Source organism: Hyaena hyaena, unplaced genomic scaffold (assembly GCF_003009895.1).
Source record: "Hyaena hyaena isolate Hyena2069 unplaced genomic scaffold, ASM300989v1 scaffold_341, whole genome shotgun sequence".
Classification (NCBI taxonomy): Eukaryota; Metazoa; Chordata; class Mammalia; order Carnivora; family Hyaenidae; genus Hyaena; species Hyaena hyaena.
Window position 1 is genome coordinate 1,729,371 of NW_024080973.1, and position 23,008 is coordinate 1,752,378.

General features: G+C 45.0%; 1 protein-coding gene across 2 annotated transcripts in view; it reads left to right on the plus strand.

Annotated features, from left to right (window-relative positions):
• DOCK8 (dedicator of cytokinesis 8) overlaps positions 1 to 23,008 on the plus strand; it is a 225,444-nt gene that overhangs the window by 84,073 nt on the left and 118,363 nt on the right. For both annotated transcript variants that reach the window (XM_039249540.1, XM_039249541.1), the window contains 5 exons: positions 5,099 to 5,311; positions 9,943 to 10,028; positions 15,922 to 15,988; positions 17,147 to 17,296; positions 22,390 to 22,470. In XM_039249540.1, coding sequence (XP_039105471.1) covers positions 5,099 to 5,311; positions 9,943 to 10,028; positions 15,922 to 15,988; positions 17,147 to 17,296; positions 22,390 to 22,470 — 597 coding nt within the window. The remainder of the gene's footprint in view (positions 1 to 5,098; positions 5,312 to 9,942; positions 10,029 to 15,921; positions 15,989 to 17,146; positions 17,297 to 22,389; positions 22,471 to 23,008) is intronic.

A 23,008-nucleotide genomic window follows, 5' to 3' on the forward strand; every position in this document is an offset into this window, starting at 1 on the left:
AAATGAAAACCACACATTTTCACAAGAAAATAGGTGAAAGTAAAGGGAGGGTGCCCATGGGGCCCACCCCGTAACAGTTCCTGAGAAGACCCAGTGGTGCCCCTGAGGGAGGCGCCATGCAGGGTGGAAGCGCTACACTGAGGCCAGACTGCCTGGGTTCTCTGTGATTTTGCCACGTACTCACTCTGTGGCCCCAGGCGAGATAATTAACCTCTTTGGGCTTCACTTTCCTTCCCCGGAAAACAAGGATGATAATGAAGCCATCTCTTATTATAACTTTGACTTTTATCTCCTCGTTCCATTAAAGTTTTTTGAGTTCACTTTAAAAATAATTCTGTGTAAGTAAGTTATATCATCTGTATATTACATTTCAGGATAGAAAAGGAAAAATTAGGAAATATTTACATTAGAGAGGAGCGCTGGGTATGGAGACCCAATGGCATCAATGAAAGAGCACCTTAGGGGACCCGCTGTGTCACCATCTTGGTCAACTGTTGTGTGGTCTTGGAGAAGTCACGTTCTCACCCCAGTCTACTTACTGGGAAATGATGGTCCCTTTACTCAGTCTCTTCTCACTTAACATCACAACTCCCTGACTTTGACACTAGTTTAGGTTTGAGAATAGTCAGGCCCTTTGGGAAAAAAATGGAAGCATCTGAGCTAACTGGGCAAAGTAAATATTTTGAATCTGGTACAGTCCATGGAACGTATCTGAATAATTTCTCTAGAGAAGGACAGCCACGGTTGATTGGAGAGTTTCATAACTCAGGCAGGGACTCTGTGGAGGAGTAGTTGAGCATATGTATTTTGTGCATCTGTTAAAATTATGGAGCCGTTGAAATCTTAGAACACTTGGAAAATATGGGAAATACTAATGTTAAGCCAAAATCAGGAATCAAAATGAAGAACACTGATGGGGAATCGAAATTTTGAACTTGGTGGGAAAAAGATGCCTACAGTACACACAGAAGGCATTCATCTTTGGGAACTAGAACTCCTTTCATTCTTAAAAAGTGTTCTTTTCTCAATTTTACATGGTTTCTCTAACAATTACTTATTATTCAGGAGAAGCTCACTGTCTTAGTTTGGGCTGTGTAATAGACTACCATAGACTGGGGGAGCAAAAACACCAGACATTGGTTTCTCATAGTTCAGGGAGGGGGAAGTCCAAGACCAAGGTGCTGGCTGATTTGGTTCCTGATGAGAGCCTTCTTCCTGGTTTGCAGACACCTTTGTTTTGTTTTGTTTTGTTTTTTTAATAAAAATTTTTAAAGCTTTTATTTTTGAGAGAGAGATACAGACCATGAGTGGGGGAGAGGCAGAGAGAGAGACAGAAACACGGAATCTGAAACAGGCTTCAGGCTCTGAGCTGTCAGCACAGAGCCCTGTGTGGGGCTCGAACTCGTGAACTGTGAGATCATGACTTGGGCTGAAGTCTGACGCTCAACCGACTGAGCCACCCAGGCCCCCCAGACACCTTTTGATATGTCTCCACACAGTGGAGACCAAGAGAGAGGAAACAAACTCTCTCATGTCTTTTCTTAGAAGGGCACTAATCCCATTCATTAAGGCCCCATCTTCCCGACCTAATCACCTCCCAAAGGTCCTACCTCCTAACTGGGCATTGGGATTTCAACATAAGAGTTTTTCAGGGACACACACATTCAAGTCCATAACGCCAATGACACTAACAACTAGTAGCTCACACATGGCATCTTTTGAGTGTTCAGTGAGTTAATTTGTGTAAAGCATTTAGGACAGTGTCAGCTCATACTTAGTGCCCCAGACATGCTGCATAACAACCAGTCACAGAAGAACAAAAAGTGTATAATTCCATGTGAGGTGCCTGGAGTCGTCAGATTCCTCGACACAGAGCATAGAACGGTGGTTGCCTGGGCTGCAGGAAGAGGGAGGAACGGAAATGACAGTTCAGTGGGTACAGGATTGCAACACACATGGGTACAGACTGGTTGTCCAGCGGTGTAACTGGGCATCACACCGCTGAGTCGTGCACTAAAAAATGATTAACATGGTAAATTTTCTGCATATTTACCACAATTAAACATTTTTTTAGGAAGCCCGTGCTCTGTTCCAACTTGTCCATTTCAGAGATGGGAAGAAGAATCAAACAAAGAGGAAGGAATGCCCGCATTTCTATAGGACATCTTCTGAACTGGTAGAGCTTTCAGCTTGGCCCGCATAGGCACCTCACCCTGCCGAATGACTAGGGTTTTAAAATCCTACCTGTTTTTCAAACAGCATGGTCTCTACAGCCAAGCTGACTGCCTCATCTGAGCTCTACCTAGGAATCCGCCATCAGTTCTAGTACTAACTATGGTGGACTTCCTGAAACATGGAATACCTGTGCTCGGGGCTGGGGGGGGTGTTCACTGGTGATTTTGACTAAATTCATTTTTTTTTCAGTTTATTTATTTATTTTGGGAGAGAGCGAGGGAGAGAGAGAGAGAATCCCAATCAGGCTCCCCGCTGTCAGCACAGAGCTGGACACGGGGCTCGAACTCATGAACTGTGAGATCATGACCGGGGTCGAGACCAAGAATCAGATGCTTAACCAACTGAGCCACCCAGGTACCCCGACCCAATTTGATTTTTATTTTACATCGTGACCAGCTCAATTATTTCTTATCCTGGTCAGATATCAGAGAAGCCACCCCAGACATCTTAACAACAAAGATATTTAACATAGGGAATGGAGTAAACTGGCTTGGGAAGACCCAGAGAACCAACGAGGAAAGGTGAAGTGCTACAGAAACTTGAAGTGCAGGCAACAGCCCTGGGGCCTAGAGCAGTGGCCCTAAACCTGGAGCCTCACGCAGTCCCCTGGAGGGCTTGTTTGAACTCTGAACTAGTGATCAGCGTTTCAAATTCACTAGTTCCGGGGCGGCACTCAATAATTGCATTTCTCATTAGTGTTTCCCAGGAGATGCTGATGCCACTGGTCCCAAGACCAAATTAAAGAATTGTGGGTCTAGTGGGAAGAGTCTGGAGGTATCAGAAGCTAGAAGCTCTGAAGAGTGGCTTCAAAGCTGGGACTCAGGTCACCAGGGAGCGGGCAGGACCTAGCTGGAGGTGGTATTTGGGGATCTCAGAGAAAAGACCCCACAGGGTCTGGGAGTCTAGGCTCTGACCCCCTAGGAAGCGGGACTGTCCAGCTGGTGCGGGTACCTCCAAGGAGGTGAGATGAAGATGGTTCTAGAAGTGCCCAAAGAAACTGAAAGCCGGAACCAACAGCCTCTACCAAAGTGTGAGGAAACAGAAGGAAAGAAGCCAGCCCCTTCTCCCTCCTCCAGCCATCCAGTCCCCCCCCCCGTAGCGCCCCCTCCTGGCAGAACTCAAAGGGAGCCGTGGCAAAGCCGGAATGTGACTTGCTGAGTGCCAGAGTTTAACAGTTGAGGCAGAGAAGCAGCAGGCAGGTTACCAGCACCCCCTTGCAGCCCCCTCATTCAGCGTACTCACCGCACTAAACTGGGTCATCAGCTAGGTTACAGAGCCACGCTACGCAAAGGTTGTGTGGTTTTAAGTGTTAGACTAATACTCATAATGCAGAGATGCTCACTGAGACCACGGGCAGCATCTTCCACGCCACTGCAGTCTTGGCGCCTTGTGAGTAGACTGGCGAGGCCAGGGGCCTGAATGTACAGAGGTGCCGTACGTGTATGATACAACTCCATGACACATGCACATTTCCTAAAAATTAGATCATATTGTACATAATGTTGTGTACGCTCTGTTGTCATATTAACAATACGACAGACTGTGATCCTCTTTCTCTTCCAGTGAATATGTGTTTACTTGGGTTTTCTTTAAATGATTACATAACATTCCATCGGATGCAAGTTCCAGAATCTCGTAATGCTTGCTCTTTTGGGGGACGTTTAGATTGTTCCTCTTATTTTGTTACTATAAACAATGTTCCAGAGATGCTCTGGTCCTCACATCCCTTGCTCATGTGTCCAGTTTATACTCTTAGAATACGTTACAGAGATTATATATGTTTCTTGACATGCCTTTGAGAGAAACTTGGGAAATTCACTTCCTTTTCCCAAGGCGCTCATACATTCTAAGCCAAAAGAGTACCAATGATTAAAATACTAGTAATGATTATTGCTAGCACATTCAGTTAGATCAAATTTATGATCTAGCAGAGTAGAATTTTTATAAGATCGATGGATGTCACAAAACATATATATTATAGAGAAACTGTCCAGTAGCGTGTCCACTTAGTAGAACTTTAGGATATAACATGTTACCATTAATTTTATAGATGTTTATAATAATTTCATCTATATTCTTACAACATATCATTGATTATGGTTATAGTGTTTGTCCAATCTTTGGTTGGGTTTGCAGTTCCCTGTTACTGAAACGTTCCTAATGGAATAAAGCATCTGCCTGTGAATGCTTTACAACTTTCTTCAAACACACTGCAACTCAAAGTGGACACTACTTGAATAGCAAATGCTTTCTTGCTTTTTTATCCTGGCGCGTATTGCCATAACTATCACTAAAGTCCTGTAGAAGAGTGTTCCCACCCCCACATCCCTGTCTTCGGGAGCATAATGTTCAGTTTGGGAATTTCTGTGAGGTTTTATTCGGAAGGCTTCTCACACATCATCTTCTTTTCAGTTTCAAAAGCCAAGTTCTGGAGTTGAGGTTAGGAGGGGGTCCCTCCATGCCCCCTCCAGCCCCCTTTTCTATTCTACCTTATTCCAGCTCTGTTCTGCTTGAACGTGAGACCAGAGTGAGGTTCCCAAGAGACTTGGCTCCCATTTCCAGAAAAGAACATGCCCCCAAACTAACAGGAACACGGCGCTATGTTCAAACTTTTCCTCAAGGACCAGTTTATCTACATCCAATGAGTAAATTACCTGCTTGCAGGTGGGAAGGAGACAGTTCCCTTTAGGATTGTCTGACCAGGAAGATAAGATGTGATTCTTGCCAAACCCCTAGATAGCTCAGAAGCCACTTGAGACGTGACTCTGTAATCCCACGTTGGAGCAGGGGGTTGACATCTCAGATGCTTCCGTACCCACTTGGGACCCGCGATCTCTCTCACAAGCCATGTCTTTTCTTTCAGGCACGCCCCCGCCACTTAAATGTGCTGTGTGACGTGTCTGGGAAAGGCCCCCTCACTGCATGTGGCTTCGACCTCCGCAGCCTACAGCCTGACCAGCGGCTGGAAAACCTCCTGGAGCACGTGAGTGCCGAGGACTTCGAGAAGCAGAATGAGGAGGCTCGAAGGACCAATCGGCAGGCAGAGCTCTTTGCCTTGTACCCATCAGTGGACGAGGTGGGTGTGGCCATCTCCATGTGTAAGTTGCACTGGGGACTTGTTCATCATTACTGTATAACACTGCCAGAAGGCTTAGTGGTATGATCTCTGGGCTGTTCTTTTTACAAGAACAAGCCTGTAGAATAGCAAAATCAGTTATTGATCAATCTCATGAATGAGATTCCAACAATACCAACCAGGATTTCCATAGCTCTTTAGTAAATACTTCCACTAATACCGTCTCATTTAATCTTCAGAACATTTCTTTAAAAAAAAATTTTTTTTTGTGGGTTTGGGCCCTGCATCGGGCTCTGTGCTGACTGCCAGCTCAGAGCCTGGACCCTGTTTCAGCCTGTGACTCCCCCTCTCTCTGACCCTCCCCTGCTCACGCTGTCTCTCTCTCTCTCTCTCTCTCTCCTGGAAATAAATAAAACATTAAAAAAAAAAATTTTTTTTTAAATTTTTTTTTAATATTTATTTATTTTTTAGAAAGAGAGAGACAGAGTGTGAGTAGGGGAGGGGCAGAGAGAGAGGGACACAGAATACAAAGCAGGCTCCAGGCTCTGAGCTCTCAGCACAGAGCCTCACGCGGGACTTGAATTCACGAGCTGTGAGATCATGACCTGAGCTGAAGTCGGACGTTTAACCGACTGAGCCACCCAGACGCCCCTAATCTTCAGAACATTTCAAGGGTCTACATGCAGTAACCTCACTCAGTGAGTCACCATTCAGTTATTTGGGGGTCTGTTTGCAGTTAATTCTTCAAGACGTGTTTGCTTAAACTTTGGTGTTCTTTTTTTTTGGTTAATGTTTATTTTATTTATCTTGAGAGAGAGAGAGAGCATGAGCAGGGGAGGGGCAGAGAGAGAGGAGAGAGAACCCCAAGTTGGCTCTGTGCTGTCAAACTCACGAAATGTGAGATCATGACCTGAGCCAAAGTCAAGAGTCAGACGCTTAAGCAACTGAGCCACCCAGGGGCCCCTAAACTTTGGTGTTCTTAAGTGTTTTGTGAAAATCTTTTTAAAAATAATCTCTGTGAACAGCCTGAAGAGAATTGCTTTGAAAACATTCTGGCCTAAAGTGATCGTCGCTGTGCTCTTAATGCACAGAACTGCAGAACCTTGATTGTCCACTTCTTTATATATTGGACTTGACCCAGACCGATGTGATAATGTAGGCTTTGTCTGCCGTCACTCCCAGGGGTACTTCAGATGGGCTGAGAAATGACCATCATCCAGTGACTGTCTTCTGTTTAGGCTCCTCATACTTGATCTGAGGCTCTCAGTCTTTCCGCTGAATGTCAGAATAGCTCCTTCTGTTTCTTGTGAAAACTGTCTATAGCAATGTATCTGTGGTCCAAATTTTATTAAAAGTTCTGTTGCAAAATATATGATTTGGGGGGACATTTTTGCCTCAAAGATATACCATCCATCCCTCTAAATGTTTGAAATTTAACTTTTGGATCAAGCAAGAAGACCATTAGGGAGCCTGATTCTTTTTTTTAAATGTTTCTTTCTTTTCAGAGAGAGAGGGAGAGAGAGATGAATAGTTGAAATAGATTGTTGGCAGTTACTAGGACTATTATAGTAATGAGGAATGTGAGTGGAGGAGGGGCAGAGAAGGAGAGAGAATTTCTCTAGGCATAGAACCTGATGTGGGGCTTAATCCCACGAACCTTGAGATCATGACCTGAGCTGAAATCAAGAGTCGGTCACTCAGCTGACTGAGTCACCCAGGTGCCCTTAGGGAGCTTGATTCTTAAACCTTGTGAAGCCCCCACCCCTGGGTATTGTGTCTGCTGACTTGCCCTTCCGTGAGCTTGCCAGTGGTCAGCAGAAGGGACAGGAAGGCAGGCAGCAGTCACAAAATAGGATATCGTGTCCACTGTGCAAATATTATTGAGGACACCGACCTACTCATCATCTGCCTCAGTGAGGGTCCAGTGGGACATTGTCTCTGGCCTTCAGACAGAGAAGAATCCGTATCCACTGGGGAAATAGAAACACTTAGGAGACATGTGCCCATCTTGTAAGTGGCATTCCTAGATTCTTAGGGTTAAATTTCAGTTCACCACTACTAAACCTAGTGGCTTGCTTATTGGTGTCCTGAATTTTATTCAGCTTTCTTTCCTTCTTTTTGTTTAACTGATTATTATTATTATTATTATTATTTAAACTTATTTCTGAGAAAGAGAGAAAGAGAGACAGCATGAGCAGGGGAGGGTCAGAGAGAGAGGGAGATACAGAATCTGAAACAGGCTCCAGGCTCTGAGCTGTCACCACAGAGGCCGACATGGGGCTCGAACTCACGAACCGTGAGATCATGACCTGAGCCGAAGTCGGACGCTCGACCGACTGAGCCACTCAAGTGCCCCTTGATTTTTATTTTTTTTCATGTTTATTCATTTTGAGGGGGGCGGCCAGGACGGCAGAGTGGTGGGGAGTTGGGGTGGAGCAGAAGAGCCTAAGTGGGCTCTGCGCTGACAGCAGCAAGCCTGACATGGGGCTTGGACTCCCGAACCATGAGATCATGACCTGAGTGGAAGTTGAACACTCGACCGACTGAGCCACCCAGGCCACCCCTTCTTTCTTTCCTTCTTATCTTTATTTTCCAATCAGTTTGTTTTTCTCATCTATTTTCTTATTTGCAGTGGCCTCAAATTCTTTTTCTGGAAGAGGCAGATTACAAATAAATACGAATGATATGAGCAGTGTAATCACACGGGAGTCTCACAGTGATTGCAAGAATGAGTTACAGACTGTGTTGAAGGAACTTCGTTTTATGGTCTTTGAAACAATGCAGAGGCTTGATTAGGACTGAGAGTTATGATCGAGCAGAGGCCCTAATGGGCCTGCTTTATTGAGTGGAGAGGAATGCTTTGTAATTAGTGCACCAATTATTTGTAAATGGGTATGTCTACAGTGCTCAGGGCCCCTGTAGCAGCAGCCTCTAATATTTTGAAGCTCACACACCCCGAAATTGCGTTTGCCCTTGTAATTTGCACTTCCTCCAAAGATAGCCTTGTGGAAGAACAGTGAGCTTCTGGCTCCCATGAAGTAATCACACATGCTGACTGCTTTTGGAAGCACATTAATGAAACTATTTAATATTACCATTACTTTATTTCCTGGTGAGGAGGATTAGAAGAGAGGCAGACTGTTATATCCAAATTATGACCGAGCCTGCAGGAGAGGCAGAAGTAGAATGCACCCATTAAGCTGCTGCTTCTTTTTTTTAATGTTTATTTCTTTGAGAGAGAGAGAGAGAGAGAACCAGCAGGGAAGGGGCAGAGAGAGACGGAGATACAGACCGAAGCAAGCTCTAGGCTCCGAACTCTCAGCACGGAGCCCGATTTGGGGCTTGAACTCATGAACTGCGACACCATGACCTGAGCCAAGGTCGGACACTTCACTACCTGAGCCAGCCAGGTGCCCCACAGCCGCTAAGCTTCTCTGAGGCAGGTTCATTCCCGGATTCATTGTGGGTTCTGTAAAAGGCATCCTGTGTCGGTCCCTAAAAAGACGCCACTATGCTCTGAATCACAGAGGAGTTTGCATTCAGACTCCTTGGGCTGCAAGTGACAGAGCCCAGTTAAAAACCAATTTTTAAAAAAGTGATGGGGGGGCGGATTTATCAGCTCACGTGATGAGGTCACTGGCAGGCAGATGGAGAGCTGGCCTCAGGATCCATCGGGTTCGCTGATGAAAGAACATCTCTCATACTGTCATTCTCTCTTACTAGCTCTCTCCCTCCCATTCTTTGTCTGTCTCTCTCTCTAAATACACACATATGCACATTCAGGAAGACAGAAAAACAAACACCCACAAAAGCTTCATATTTTCTCTTCTCCTTTGGAAGCTAGTTCTTACTACAGACAACTGTAAAGACTTAAGAAATACATATGGATTAGAAGAGACTTAGGAAAGGGCTGCCTGGGTGGCTCAGTCAGTTAAGCGTCCGACTTCGGCTCAGGTCAGAATCTCGCAGTTCATGAGTTCAAGCCCGGCATCGGGCTCTGTGCTAACAGCTCAGAACCTGGAGCCTGCTTTGGATTCTGTGTCTCCCTCTCTCTCTGACCCTCCCCTGCTCATGCTCTATCTCTCTCTGTCTCTCAAAAATAAATAAAAGTTAAAAAAAAAAAAAAGAAAGAAAACAGTGAACTAAGGAAGACACTATATTATAGTCCTGATGGTTTACATGTAGCCTGACATGAGCTATTCTGACTCAGACCTCAAGTCTGAAATTCATGTATTTACTAGTAAAACTTTGGCAGGAGAAATATTCTGAATGTGTGTTTAGAACAAGCAAAAAAAAAAAAAAAGCCAACAATACCAACAATAGGTATTAGATTTTGCAATGCCATCTGGTGGATGTTACTCAGCCGTATTCCTGTTCATGTTTCCTTCCTTCCTCCCTCTGTCTCTTTGTCTTAAATGCTTAGCTTTCTGAAAGGAGAAATTGTTTGCTGTCACTGTTGACTTCGAAGCTTGGGGCTGGATAAAAAGTCCAAGTGTTATTATCCCACGATTAGAAAGAAAGCAAATGACAGTCAAGCACTGGACAGCAGTGTTCCCTTCCCTGGACTCACTTTGACTCGAACCCCTCATGGAAATTCATTCATGGTTTCTTTACCCTGTGATTAATAATAGGAGGATGCCGTGGAAATACGTCCGGTACCAGAATGTCCTAAGGAACATCTGGGCAACAGAATACTGGTCAAGGTCCTGAACTTGAAGTAAGTATCAGAGAACAGACCACACACTACACTGAGGTTTACCTTGCCTTTTAGACGGAAACTGTTTCTATAGCCAGAGCCTGAATGAGGAGAGTTTTCCAGAGCTGTTATGATAGCAGGCAGCTGTGAGGTAGGGGAAGGAGTAGACTTCGGAGTCAGCTAGACCCAGAGTCTGTTTCTACCAAGTCTTCGACCGTCACTCTTCTATAATAGGGGAGGCCCACCCTGAATTAGTCATGTAAGGTAATTGAGCGAAGGAGCGTACATTAACAAAAGTAACGAGAAGAGCTGAACAGTGAGGGGGAAAAAAAAACTAAAAAAAAAAAACGACTAAAAACCAGTGAGTGGTGTATTCAAGTCCGCTCTAATTCATGAGATCTGACCGTGCATTTCTCTTCCCAGCTCTGTGTTCTGTGAGGTCAAGTACGTAGCTTGAAGTTGGCCACGGGGGAGTATTTACAACATAGAGATCAGAAAATACTACAAATGAGAGCTCTTTCTTTCCAGAGACTTGTTGGTTAAACAATTATCAGCGCACCACTATTGGAACGTACTGTGAAATGCGGCTAAACCCAGTCTCAGTGTCAGGGACAGCAGAGTGGCTGGGAGCAGTGAGGACTATAGCAGACCTTTCCAAGGAGATACTCGCTACTGCTTAGGGCTGATTCTTGCCGTCTAAGCACACTCACCCTTTTTTTAAATCAATTGTCTGCTTTGCTTTTTTTTTTCCAAGAGAGCTGGAAATTCAATTTTTTTCTGCACAATTTCCTGACTTCTTAACTATCTTCTCATTTCCTTTTTATTATTATTATTATTTTAGTGTTTGTTTATTTTTGAGAGAGAGAGAGAGACAAAGTGCAAGTGGGGGAGGGGCAGAGAGAAAGAGGGAGACTCGGAATCCAAAAGAGGCTCAGAGCCTGACACTGGGCTTGAACTCACCAACCGTGAGTTTGTGACCTGAGCTGAAGTTGACATTCAACCGACTGAGCCACCCAGGCGCCCCAAATTTCCTTGTTAAATACGACACAACTGCGTGTCTGTAGTCTGGATTCCTCTTGTGGGCCAACTGTTTGCCAGTTTAACTTAAAGTTTACTTTAAACTTTTTTTTAATGTTGATTTATTTTTGAGAGACAAAGTGCAAGTGGGGGAGGGGCGCGTGCCCACACACACACACACACACAGAAAATGAAGCAGGCTCCAGGCTCTGAGCTGTTTGCACAGACCCGGATGTGGAGCTAGAACTCATGAACTGCGAGATCATGATCTGAGCCAAAGTCGGACACTCAACTGACTGGGCCACCCAGGCACCCCTACCACAACTACTTTAAAGCATTTATCTCCAAATATTTTTATTGTTTAACTTTTATAGTGAGAAAAAGTCTTATATCCTCCATACATGTGTGTTAACTTTGTACATGCATATTAAAATACTAGATGCATTTTAGGGACCCCTGGGTTCTATAGGAACGTCAGGCTCTGTGCTGATGGTGTGGATCCTGCTTGGGATTCTCTCTCTTCCTCTCTCTGTCTCTCCCCCTCTCATGCAATCTCTGTTTCTCAAAATAAATAAATAAACTTTAAAAAATAAGTATTATATGCATTGTAATAAATTTGAAATAATAATTTTAAATAAACTTAAATAAGTTTTAAATTATACATAAATTTTAAAATATGAACTAAATAAATGAAAGTAAATTAGAATAGCTTTTCCAACACACGAGCAGGCTGTCTTGCATATACCCACTGGAGGGTTCGTAGGCTTCTCCCGCAGACGGCTGCACTAGAGAATTCTTCCAACTCAAATCGCAGACTCTTTTGAAAACATTAAGTTGTAAATGCTCCACCTAGGCAACAGTCCATGAGCATAATATATTTTCACACCCTATTGGGAGGCTCATCCATCTCTTGAAGTGAATTCATGGACCCCTAAAGCAGCCCCTGGTTTGCACTCAAGGCATCTGGACTCTGGACCCACGGCTGTGTTTCAACCCTGGGCACGTCCCTGGGAGTTGGAGTTCTTACTGATAAATGAGGTTGTTACACACACGGGCTGCTCTCGAGCTTCCTACGTGCCCTACACGTCTGCCTCCGATGCAGAGCCTCCCCACAGCCTCTGCTGAGAACCAGGCGGGCAGAGCTGCCCACCCCCGGCCCTGGGGCCTCTCTTGATGTTGTAGGCCCTCCCCCCAGCCAGCTCTATAGGTGGCTGGGGAGGAGTGAGGGCCTTTTGTCTATAGGAGGATGGGAGCAGCCCAGAAGCCAGCAGTCTGTCCAGTCAGGGCTGCAGAGAGGCAGACGCCAGCCCATGCCACCCAGCCCGGAAGGGGGGCCTGCTCGCCTCGCAGCAGGGCAGCCGAGTGGAAGTGGCCTCCCACCCCCTCTCTTGCTCGGGAAAGCCCGCCATGTTGGCTGAGGCCCTCGCACCCCCCCCCCCCCAGGAAGTAGGTTCAGTATCTGTGCCATTTGGGACTGGACGGATTCCCTCTTATGGTGTCACTTTGTCACCAAGCTCTCTAGACCTTCCCAGTAGATACATAGCAGCGGTTCTCACAGGTGGGAAAACATGGCCACTGAGACCAACATGTATTATTAAAAAAAAAAAAAAAATAGAGCCGTTTGGATTTCTCTTAATGAAAATCGTCAAGTGCGGATTTCTGGTGATGTTTTCCCCAGCTGCCAAAGCAGAAATCAGGTAGAAGTGAGGGGTTTGCCCGGTGCGCTTGGCCCACTCGTGTGTCTTAAATAATGTCCATATCCACATATGCCTGCGGGAGGGGAGATGCACCAAAGAGCTTGTCCCAGCTAGAACCACTCTGAACAAACTGGCTTAAAGAAACAAAAAAGAAAGCAAGTTCTCTGTCTTTTTTAAAATTCTTCATTAAAATGTATTTGTTTGGAGATAGAGAGCATGAGCAGGGGAGGCACAGAGAGAGACAGGGAGAGAAAGGATCCCAAGCAGGCTCTGAGTTGTCAGCACAGAGCCCAATGCGGGGCCTCAGCTCACAAACCGTGAGAGCATGACCCCAGCTGAAATCAAGAGTCAGACCCTTAACCGACTGAGTCACCAGGCGCCCCAAGAAAGCAAGCTCTTATAGGTATACCTACCATGTCAACAGATGAATAGTAAAAACTTAAGGATAATGTTAAGGACTTCCATTTCCCCACTGACACTGATCCGCAGAATTTTATTTCTACTACTATAGATTTAATCGGCTAGGGAATTTTTCAAATACTTTTGATCTAGAGCTGTTACTGCTTTACTTTTGAGAAACATGTAAAGCCTCAAGCATAGAGGAAGAATCAAGCTGACGCCACATCTGTAGATGGCTGTAGCACCCGGAAAAGAAGAAAAACAATGACAACAAAGTATTTTTCTTGTCTGCATTTTATGTGGGGAAACCTTTTTGTTTTCTTTTTTTTTTTTAATGTTTATTGATATTTGAGAGAAAGAGAGCACAAGCAGGGGAGAACGAGAGAGGGAGACACAGAATCCGAAGCAGGCTCCAGGCTCCGAGCTGTCGGCACAGAGCCCGATGCAGGGCTCGAACTCACGAACCGTGAGATCATGACCTGAGGTGAAGTTGGCCGCTTTACCGACTGAGCCACCCAGGCGTCCCTATGGGGAAATCTCTTAATGGAAAATTTAATATCATCTTATGCGAAGTAACCTTGGTGGTAAAACTAGTGTGTATCAAGTTTACCTTGTTTTCAATACAGACATTGAGACACTTTCCACCATCATTTCCCCCAGGAGATTCTGGTTCGGGAGATCTTAGGAAGGACAAAGAAACTGGTGTTTTGATAAACTGCTCGTTTGCTTCAAAATACTAGTTTCTGGGGACTCCACTCGGAGATACATTGGGAGGGAAAAACCTCAGGTTCTGTGAACAGATCAGGCTGGGCTCTGAACCCCAAACATGGCCATTCCTAACCTCGTAGCCTCTGGCCAATGACTTACTCTCACTGCAACTCAAAATGGGGGTAATATCTGCATTACAGTGTTGTGAAGTTAAAGGAATCGACGGGTATTAATCACTAACACCACCCGATTGTAAGTATGTGACAAATGTTCATTCTCTTTTCCTTTCTCTGAGCACAGAGAACTTAACACTCAGTACCTGCCTAAGTAGATCACAGCAATAATCAGACCTTGGAGTGCACAGTTCAATACAGGCAGATGATACCAGGCAATAGCTTGTGAGCTTAGGCCAAGGCATGCCCAATTGGTGTGCTGTTACTTAATGATAGAAAAATTGTGGAAACCCTCTCTGTTATTTCCTTGTGGTGAAGTACACACAGCATAAAATTGACCATCATCACCACTGTTCAGTGCACAGCTCAGTGCCATTAGGTACGTGCCTACTGATGTTCAGCCCACCACCGTCCGTCTCCAGATCTCTTTTCTTCCCAAACTAGAGCTCACTAAACAGTAATTCCTGCTCTCCTTCCCCCAGCCCCTAGGACCCGCCGTGCCTTCTGTCTGTATGAATTCAACTACTCTAAGTACCTGATAGACGTAGAATAACACAATGCTTGTCCTTCTGTGGCTGGTGTATTTCACTTAGCATATTGCTTCCAAGGTTCATGTCGGAGCATGCGTCAGGATTTCCTTCCTTTTTAAGGTTGAATAATATTCCATTGTATGTAGACAAAACCATGTTTTGTTTATCCATTCATCCTCAGATGGACACCTGGATTGCTTCCACCTTTTGGCGATGGGGATACTGTCCCTCGACCCTGTTCTTGTAGTATGATCCATACAACAACATTGGGAAATGGGGAGAGCAAGAGTCCCTTCCTCATATTATAGATAAATAAATGAAACTGGGAAAGTCAAGTAGCCGGCAGCGGGGGGAGGAACAGAACCCAGGCGTGCTGGCCGCAGTGCCTGCGAGTCCGCCATCTTTCCCAGCTGCCTGATCCCCAAAGGTGCCATTTGACCAGCTAACCCCTTTTGTCTGTGTGTCCCTCTGCCCAAATAATTCTTCTAAAAAGTCCTGTTTTTAGACAAAATTACCTAATGATAAGGCCCTCCGCTCACACATGCCTTGAAACAAAATGTGGCCTAATTTAGATGACTTCTGAAGTGGTGGTGGTCCAGGGCCTGGTTACTGGTGCTCTCAGCTGGCCGTGCCCAAGGTCATGGGTTGTTAGCCTGAGAGACTTGGAATCTGCACATCTGTGCTCCCTGTGCTTCCTATGACTTATGGAGGGATTTTGCCTTGTTGTCTGCAGTCTCTTCAAACCCACCATTTCAAGGGCAATGGCAATTAGGGCCAATATTCTTCTAGGTCTCGCTGGGCCCCCTCAGCTCAGTGTTTCCTGGCAGTACTTGGCTCCCTGCCCCCACCAACTACCACCTCAGCAGCTCCCCTTGCACTGGAGTTAGGAAGGGCCAGACATTCACCCCTATAAATGGTCCCACAATAAGTCCAAGGGAAAGCAACAGCATTTTCCTTTCTTTACCCTCAGAAAAGCCTTGTCCTTTAGAATTGAATAATAGGGATTCCTACCCTAGCAGTAAAGGGTAAACTGTGAACAAAGCCTTTACCTAAGACAGTCTTTCCCATCCGAAAGCAGGACATCTACTGATAAGAAGGGCCATGTCGGGTCACACCATGGGACCAGTCTTCCCTCTCCCCTGTGACACCGCGAACAAGTGCGTTTTAGGAGACTGTACCCTCCGCCACCATCTCCAGCGACTAGGAATCTTCCACGATCCTCCCATATCTCTCCACTCATATCCCAGTGTGATTCTCATCTGTGTGGAGGGATCCAAATATTTGGGGAAACGATTTACATTCTTAACCAGTCAGCGTATGTAGCTAGGCACTTTGAGCAAATTTAAGATCATCTAAGCTAAAACTCCGTTTTTCCTTGTCTCTCTGACAGGTTCGAGATCGAAATTGAGCCTCTGTTTGCCAGCATTGCCCTCTATGATGTTAAAGAAAGGAAAAAGGTAAGGAAGCAAAGAATGGATCCTTGAGGGCACACGTACCGCTCGTGATTTTTCGGGTTCGTGTTTTCAAATGTCACGTCTATGCAACGGAAACATACCAGATTTGAAAGCAAATGACCTTTGATACATCCAGTTCTACTGGGAACACTGGTCATTTGTGTTCTTTGAAGAATCTTAAAGGGAAAGCCTGTTGGAAGTGGCGGCCTGTTTGGGATTGAGAGAGAAAAGAAATAGCAGCCTATAGGATGACCTGTAAAACAAGGCAATTTAAATTCATTGTTAATGAGCTTGGACATATATGTAACGTTACATCAGTTTGGGAGTGTTTGTATTGTGAACTAGCCTCATCGTGGATGGAAGGCGGCATCCTGTGTGCAGTAAATGTATTTATTTGCCGTACGAGGAAGACCTCACCAACTTTGATGTGCTTTTTTTTAATGTTTATTTATTTTTGAGAGAGAGAGAGAGAGGCCATGTGTGAGCCAAGGAGGGGCAAAAAGAGACAGTGACACAGAATCCGAAGCAGGCCTCAGCCTCTGACTGTCAGCACAGAGCCCGACGCAGGGCTCGAACCCACAAACCATGAGATCATGATCTGAGCTGAAGGTAGCCACTTAACCAACTGAGCCACCCAGGTGCCCCTTTTTTCCTCATTCTTGACTATAAACTAAGAGCAGAGACAGCGTCCTGCTTTTCTTCACTTTAGTGCCTAGCATATCCCTGGTGTTCAGGAGCTAAGGATGGGTTGATAAAAATGTTAGCGTTTCAAGGAACTTCTCCCAAACAGCTCCAGAATATCTAGAAATTGCGACAATATATGAATCAGAATGTCCTTTCGCAACATTTCTTTGTGGGTTTTATTCTTCAAACATACTTAGACCATAAAAGCAGCAGGTAGGGGGCGCCTGGGTGGCTTAGTCGGTTAAGCGTCCGACTTTCACTTAGGTCATGATCTCGCGGTTCGTGGGTTCGAGTCTGTGCTGACTGCCAGCTCAGAGCCTGGAGCCTGTTTCAGTCTGTGACTCCCTCTCTGTCTGACCCTCCCCTGCTCACGCTCTCTCTCTCTCTCTCTCTCTCTCCTAGAAATAAATAAAACATTTTAAAAAAAAAATAGCAGCAGGTAGGACTGATTTTTTTTTCCTTCCTCCTTGTTGACAGATCTCAGAAAATTTTCACTGTGACCTGAACTCCGACCAGTTCAAAGGGTTTCTGCGTGCTCACACGCCCTCTGTCGCCCCGTCGAGTCAGGCAAGATCAGCAGTGTTTTCGGTCACCTATCCGTCGTCCGACATCTACCTAGTAGTCAAGGTAGTTACACACAGCGTCGTCTGTACACTGTGCATGTGTGTGCTCTCATTGTTGCGTAACTCCCAGGGCATGTTGGGGGTGAAAGAGATGTCAGAACGTATCCACATGTTCTCTGTGTGATTCGCTGTCTCCTTTTCAACTTGCCCCTTTTTCTTTTCCAAGCAAATTCTGTGTGGGGTGCTGCAGCAACGGTGGGTTTTGAGGTCCTACAGTCTTGATTTTGAATCCTGCCTCAGGAACTTGATAGCTATGGGACTCAGGGTAACCCCCTAAACCTTTCTGAGACTTCGTTTCCTTTTTTTTTTTTAATGTTTTATTTATTTCTTAGAGAGAGAGAGAGACAGCGTGAGCAGGGGAGGGTCAGAGAGAGAGGGAGACACAAAATCCGAAACAGGCTCCAGGCCCTGAGCTAGCTGTCAGCACAGAGCCTGACGTGGGGCTTGAACCCACGAACCGCGAGATCATGACCTGAGCCGATGTTGGATGCTTAACCGACTGAGCCACCCAGGCGCCCCTGAGACTTCGTTTCCTTATGTGTGAGGTGGGGATGGTAATCCTGCCCTCAGCAGGCGGTTGTGATTGCGGAACAGAGCCTGGAACATTCCAGGCCCCCTTCCTCCTGGCCAAGCTGTTCCTCCTATGCTTGGCTGTCCAGCTCTGTGAGACTGCTGTGGAGGAAACCTCAGATAGACTTTCCTGATTCTGTTCATGTCCTTCTAGACACCTGTAGTTAAATGTTCCCAAGTCTAGGCTCTGACTTAAGGTGTGAGCTATACTCTCTGCGTTTTACCCTCACCTTTGATCACCCTGTCACAGGCTGTGTACGTGCAGTGGGACTCGAAATCCATAGGGCAGTCCCAAGTACAAGGACCATTTGTTCTTGGCTCTACTCTTTCCTGATGTGAGAAAACCAGAGACTTTCTCTACGCACCAAAGTGCATGGTTAGAGGTTAACAACAAACACTGAGTATTTCATTTACCTTAAACCAAATATTTAGTCTGATTGACTGTTGCCCTCAAAACTTTAAAAATAAAATAAAATCCAGGTGTTTTGATTTCAGGTACACCCAGAGTTCCCTGTTTGGAAGCTTTTCTAGTTAGCGCTGTGTCTTACCTCCATAATCTCATTGATTCCCCCCATGAGCCCATGAGAATAGCATATCGATTGCAAAGAATTTAAGTGACATGGAGGTCACTTAACAAAGGGGCAGATGGCTCCACGTGCGAGCTGCCTTTTCACCATTCTACAAAGACTCTAAAACGTTAACTCTTGCTTGCAGGGAATCTATTTAAGCTTTTAGGAAACATTAGAGTTAAAATCCTTTTGCTAAAAAGACACCTCTCTTGTTGTCACACTTAACACATTATCCATTTCCCGCAATGTTACTTAGACACGTAGGAAAATTAGCTTCTAGTCCACCCCGGCAGCCCTGTAGTTAAACTCAAGGTTCTCTCAGCCTGGGAAACTGAAGACGCTAGTCCCATGGAGCCGAATTTCACTTCAGGCCCTACTCCTTAGTGGAGGACCTTATTTTGGTAAATCTGTCACAGTCTGCTAAGTGCCAGCTGTTACCTACAGGTTACTGTTACCTTTCTTTTTTTTTATTTTTTTTTAAATTTATTTCTAAAAAATATATATATTTTTAAATTTATTTCTAGGAGAGAGAGAGAGAGAGACAGCGTGAGCAGGGGAGGGTCAGAGAGAGAGGAAGACACAGACTCTGAAATAGGCTCCAGTCTCTGAACTGGCAGTCAGCACAGAGCCCGACGCAGGGCTCGAACCCACGAACCGCAAGATCATGACCTAAGCGAAAGTCAGACGCTTAACCAACTAAGCCACCCAGGCGCCCCATACTGTTACCTTTCTAAATAGGTTCCAAAGCTTTCAAATGTACAAATGCTTTCATGTGGCGTAAGGAGCATTCCATCAATTGTCTGGATACAGGGAAGACATTTAAAGCCCCGTAAGACATGCCCTGGTTTGCCTCTGGCATCTTTTCCTTTACTGTAATGACGTCTTTGCTGTTTCTTTCTCTCTAAGTATATAGTGAATGGTGTGTAATAGTTAGCACAGCCAGGCCGATGCCGTTCAGTTCAGTCAAGAGGAGCTCTTTCTTATTTTTATTTCCAGGCTTAGCACCAGGTTCTTTTTATTTTATTTTTAAATTTTTTAATGTTTGAGGTGCTTGGGTGGCTCAGTCATTTAAGCGTCCGACTTTGGCTCAGGTCATGACGCCACACTTTATGGGTTCGAGCCCCGCGTCAGGCTCTGTGACACCTCAGAGCCTGAAGCCTGTTTCAGATTGTGTGTCTCCCTCTCTCTTTCACCCTCCCCTGCTCACACGCGCTCTCTCTCTCTCTCTCTCAGAAATAAATTTAAAAAAAATTTTAATGTTTATTTTTGGGGAGTAGGGGCAGAGAGAGAGGAAGACACAGAATCCAAAGCAGGCTCCAGGCTCTGAGCTCTGAGCACAGCGCTCGACGCAGGTCTCGAACCCATGAACCACGAGATCATGACGTGAGCTGAAGTCAGAAGCTCAACCAACTGAGCCACCCAGGCGCCCTGAACATCTAGTTCTTAACTATATTTTAGGTAGCGTTTCCTGGTTTAGTATTGCATTTACAATTGCTTTAAAGGACTATCCAGGCTTAAAGGCTTTGTTTCTCAGTTAAGGGATGGAGAGTAAGGGTGAGACTTAAAACTTTAAATATAAACATGTGAGACAACGAACCAGCCCCTCTGTATCTGACAAAAATTCCCTGGTAATTCCACCGCACCCCTCCGCCTCCCATGGTTGTGAGGACACATGTGTTTGTTTTACACATAAATGTGATGGGCCGTACCGTGGGCCCTCACAGCAGCCCGCGGCTTCTCACCGAGTACCTGGGGTTACCCTGGTCCACCTCGGGGAAGGGAATAGGAGCTGCTGGTCTGGGCAGACCTGGAGCCCCCACTTCCACATTCTGGAGACCCCTCTCCTGGGGTTTCCACAGCGTACACTACTAATGCCTGAAGCCATGGCGTTCCCATTGTTGCTGCAGGGTCCTCATCTAAAGGGTCTTCATCTGTGTTCAAATTTCGTGTCAACAACCACATTTTTATCCACTGGCTGCATGGAAACACTAACTTCTTCCCGTTTGTTCTTCACGCTCCTGACTGTGAGCTTCAGTAGAATAGGGGCCAAGTGTGTCCTGTAACCACAGTGTCTGCTCAGCAGTGTTTTTTGAATGAATGAATGAATGAATGAATGAATGAATGAGTGAGTGAGTGAGTGAGTGAATGATTGCTGACTAACAGTAATACCGGCCGGACTCTAGCTCAAGTGCTGTGTGTCTGTGTTCTCAACCTGGGGCATCTCACGGGAATCAGCCTGGCCTTCTCGCCGTGCCAACGGGAAGGGGTTTTAGACTTTCTTTGTGAGAAGTGAGAGACTTCCTGCCTGTGGTTGTCCTGAGACAGACAGCTGCCCAAGGAACAGCTCCAAGCCGCTTTCTCTGACCGCCATTAAACACCCTCCATCACTGGGGTATTTCTGGTTTAAATACTTCGTGCCTGTCTGATAGTGTGTGGCTGTGAGTGGGTGCCTATGAGTGGTGACTCACGGGAATCTACTCCTAAAGCCAAGACTACACTGTATGCACTGTGTGTTAGCTAATGTGACAATAAATTATTAAAACAAAAAACAAGCAAAAGAATGTGTGCCTAATGGCATACGTTAACCCAGATTCTCTTCTTCTTCTTTTTTTTTTTATATAGTTTATTTATTTATTTTTTTTGAGACAGAAAGAGACAGAGGATGAGTGGGGGAGGGGCAGAGAGAGGAGGAGACACAGAATCCGAAACAGGCTCCAGGCCGTGAGCTGTCAGCACAGAACCCGATGCGTGGTTCAAACCCACAAACCGTGAGATCATGATCTGAGCTGAAGTCGGACGCTTAACCAACTGAGCCACCCAGGCACCCTTCTTTTTTTTTTTTTTTTTAATTTAAACTTTAGTTAGTTAACATATAGCGCAATATTGGTTTTAGGAGTAGAATTCCGTGATTCATCACTTATGTCCAACACCCAGTGCTCAACCCAACAAGTGCCCTCCTTAATACCCGTCCCCCATCTAGCCCATCCCCCTCACCTCCCCTCCAGCAACTCTGTTTGTTCTCTCTCATTAAGGGTCTCAAGTTTTTTTTGAAGGAACATCTCAACTAATGTCTAATCTCAACACAGGCTAAGGGGATCAACTCCACTTGTTTTCCTCTTCACCCTCCAGGTTTAACTGCATTGTCTTGGAGCAGAGGGTTGGGAGATTTCAGATTTCTCCTTTTCTTTCTCCTAAACAGGGTGGCCACATTTATGGCCAGCCAGATCATTTACCTGAAGCAAAATGGAAGAAGATAACGTGCCAGTAGCGATATCAATACATATGACCAGCCAGTTAGCAAAGCGAAAAGTTGTACCATCCGCTGCTTTTGGGTTTTTTTCCCTCCATGTCTGTTAAATCCAGAGAAGTGGCCCTAATAGGAAATACAAGGAAGACAATTACAGATAATTTATTCTGTTCATTTATTCATTTTGTGGAAGGTTTTAGTCCCCAACCTGACTTTTACAGAGGCCATATCTCTTTTTTACATTGTAAGCAATAATAAAGAAAATGAGCTTTTCACTTCTTACATATGTCTCATGGGTTCTGTTTTATACAATAACTTTTATTGCATTTTTATTGTAGGCATAATACATGTTTATGGCTTAAAAATAGAAAATACACATAAGCAATAGGCAGAAAATAAAAATAGCACATAATCTCAGCATACAAAGATAACTACTGTTAACATTTGCTGTGTATCCAAGATCATCCTTTTAATGTGCCTTTAGGATTTTTTTTTTTTTTTTACAAAACTCTGTGGGACTCTTCATACTTATTTTTTTCACACTAATTTTCTAAATCAAAAAACATGTAACACGAACATCTTCCTTGTATCCCATACCGTCACCAAACATCGTTTTGATGGTTGTCCTGATGCCATTACATGGATGTCATGTAAGTGTCCTTACATTACAAACCCAATTCCTGAGTTTTGTTTTAATATTTTTGTTGGTAGATTGAAAAAGTCTTGCAGCAGGGAGAAATTGGAGACTGTGCGGAACCCTACATGGTTATCAAAGAAGGAGACGGTGGGAAGGTATGATGTTGGGGGATTACTAAATGGTGACATCTTAGAATAAGCAGACATTTTTCAGAAGGTCCACCAGGTAGTTAAGTCCATAATATGTCCCCATAAGTTGTGTCTTTAAAAAGAAGGAAGAGAAACTGGTCAATGATCATAACTTTTTAAAGAAATAAATTCTTGACTTTAACAAATGATGACATATACACCAGCATCTAAAAAAAAAAAGGTGGCTAGCTCAAAGCCACTTCCTGTTGTGTGTTCATTCCAAGGCTCTGACCCAGGTCGGGAAGGGTCGGGAAGGCCGCAGAGACCTCACGCAACTGACCGGTGCCTGAGCTCTACTGGGCTTTCTCAACAGTAACAGCCGATTTCCAAATATCCTTTCTGGTGTGAATATTTGGAAACAGGCTGAGACTTCTGTACATCGTAAAAGCACTAGGAAAACATAGGTTCTGAGCACGTGAAAGGGACATCTTTTCTCAGCAACGATTTGCAAAAGTTTCCAATGTGACTTTTAAAACATGGCCTTTCTGGACTAAGACTTGACTAA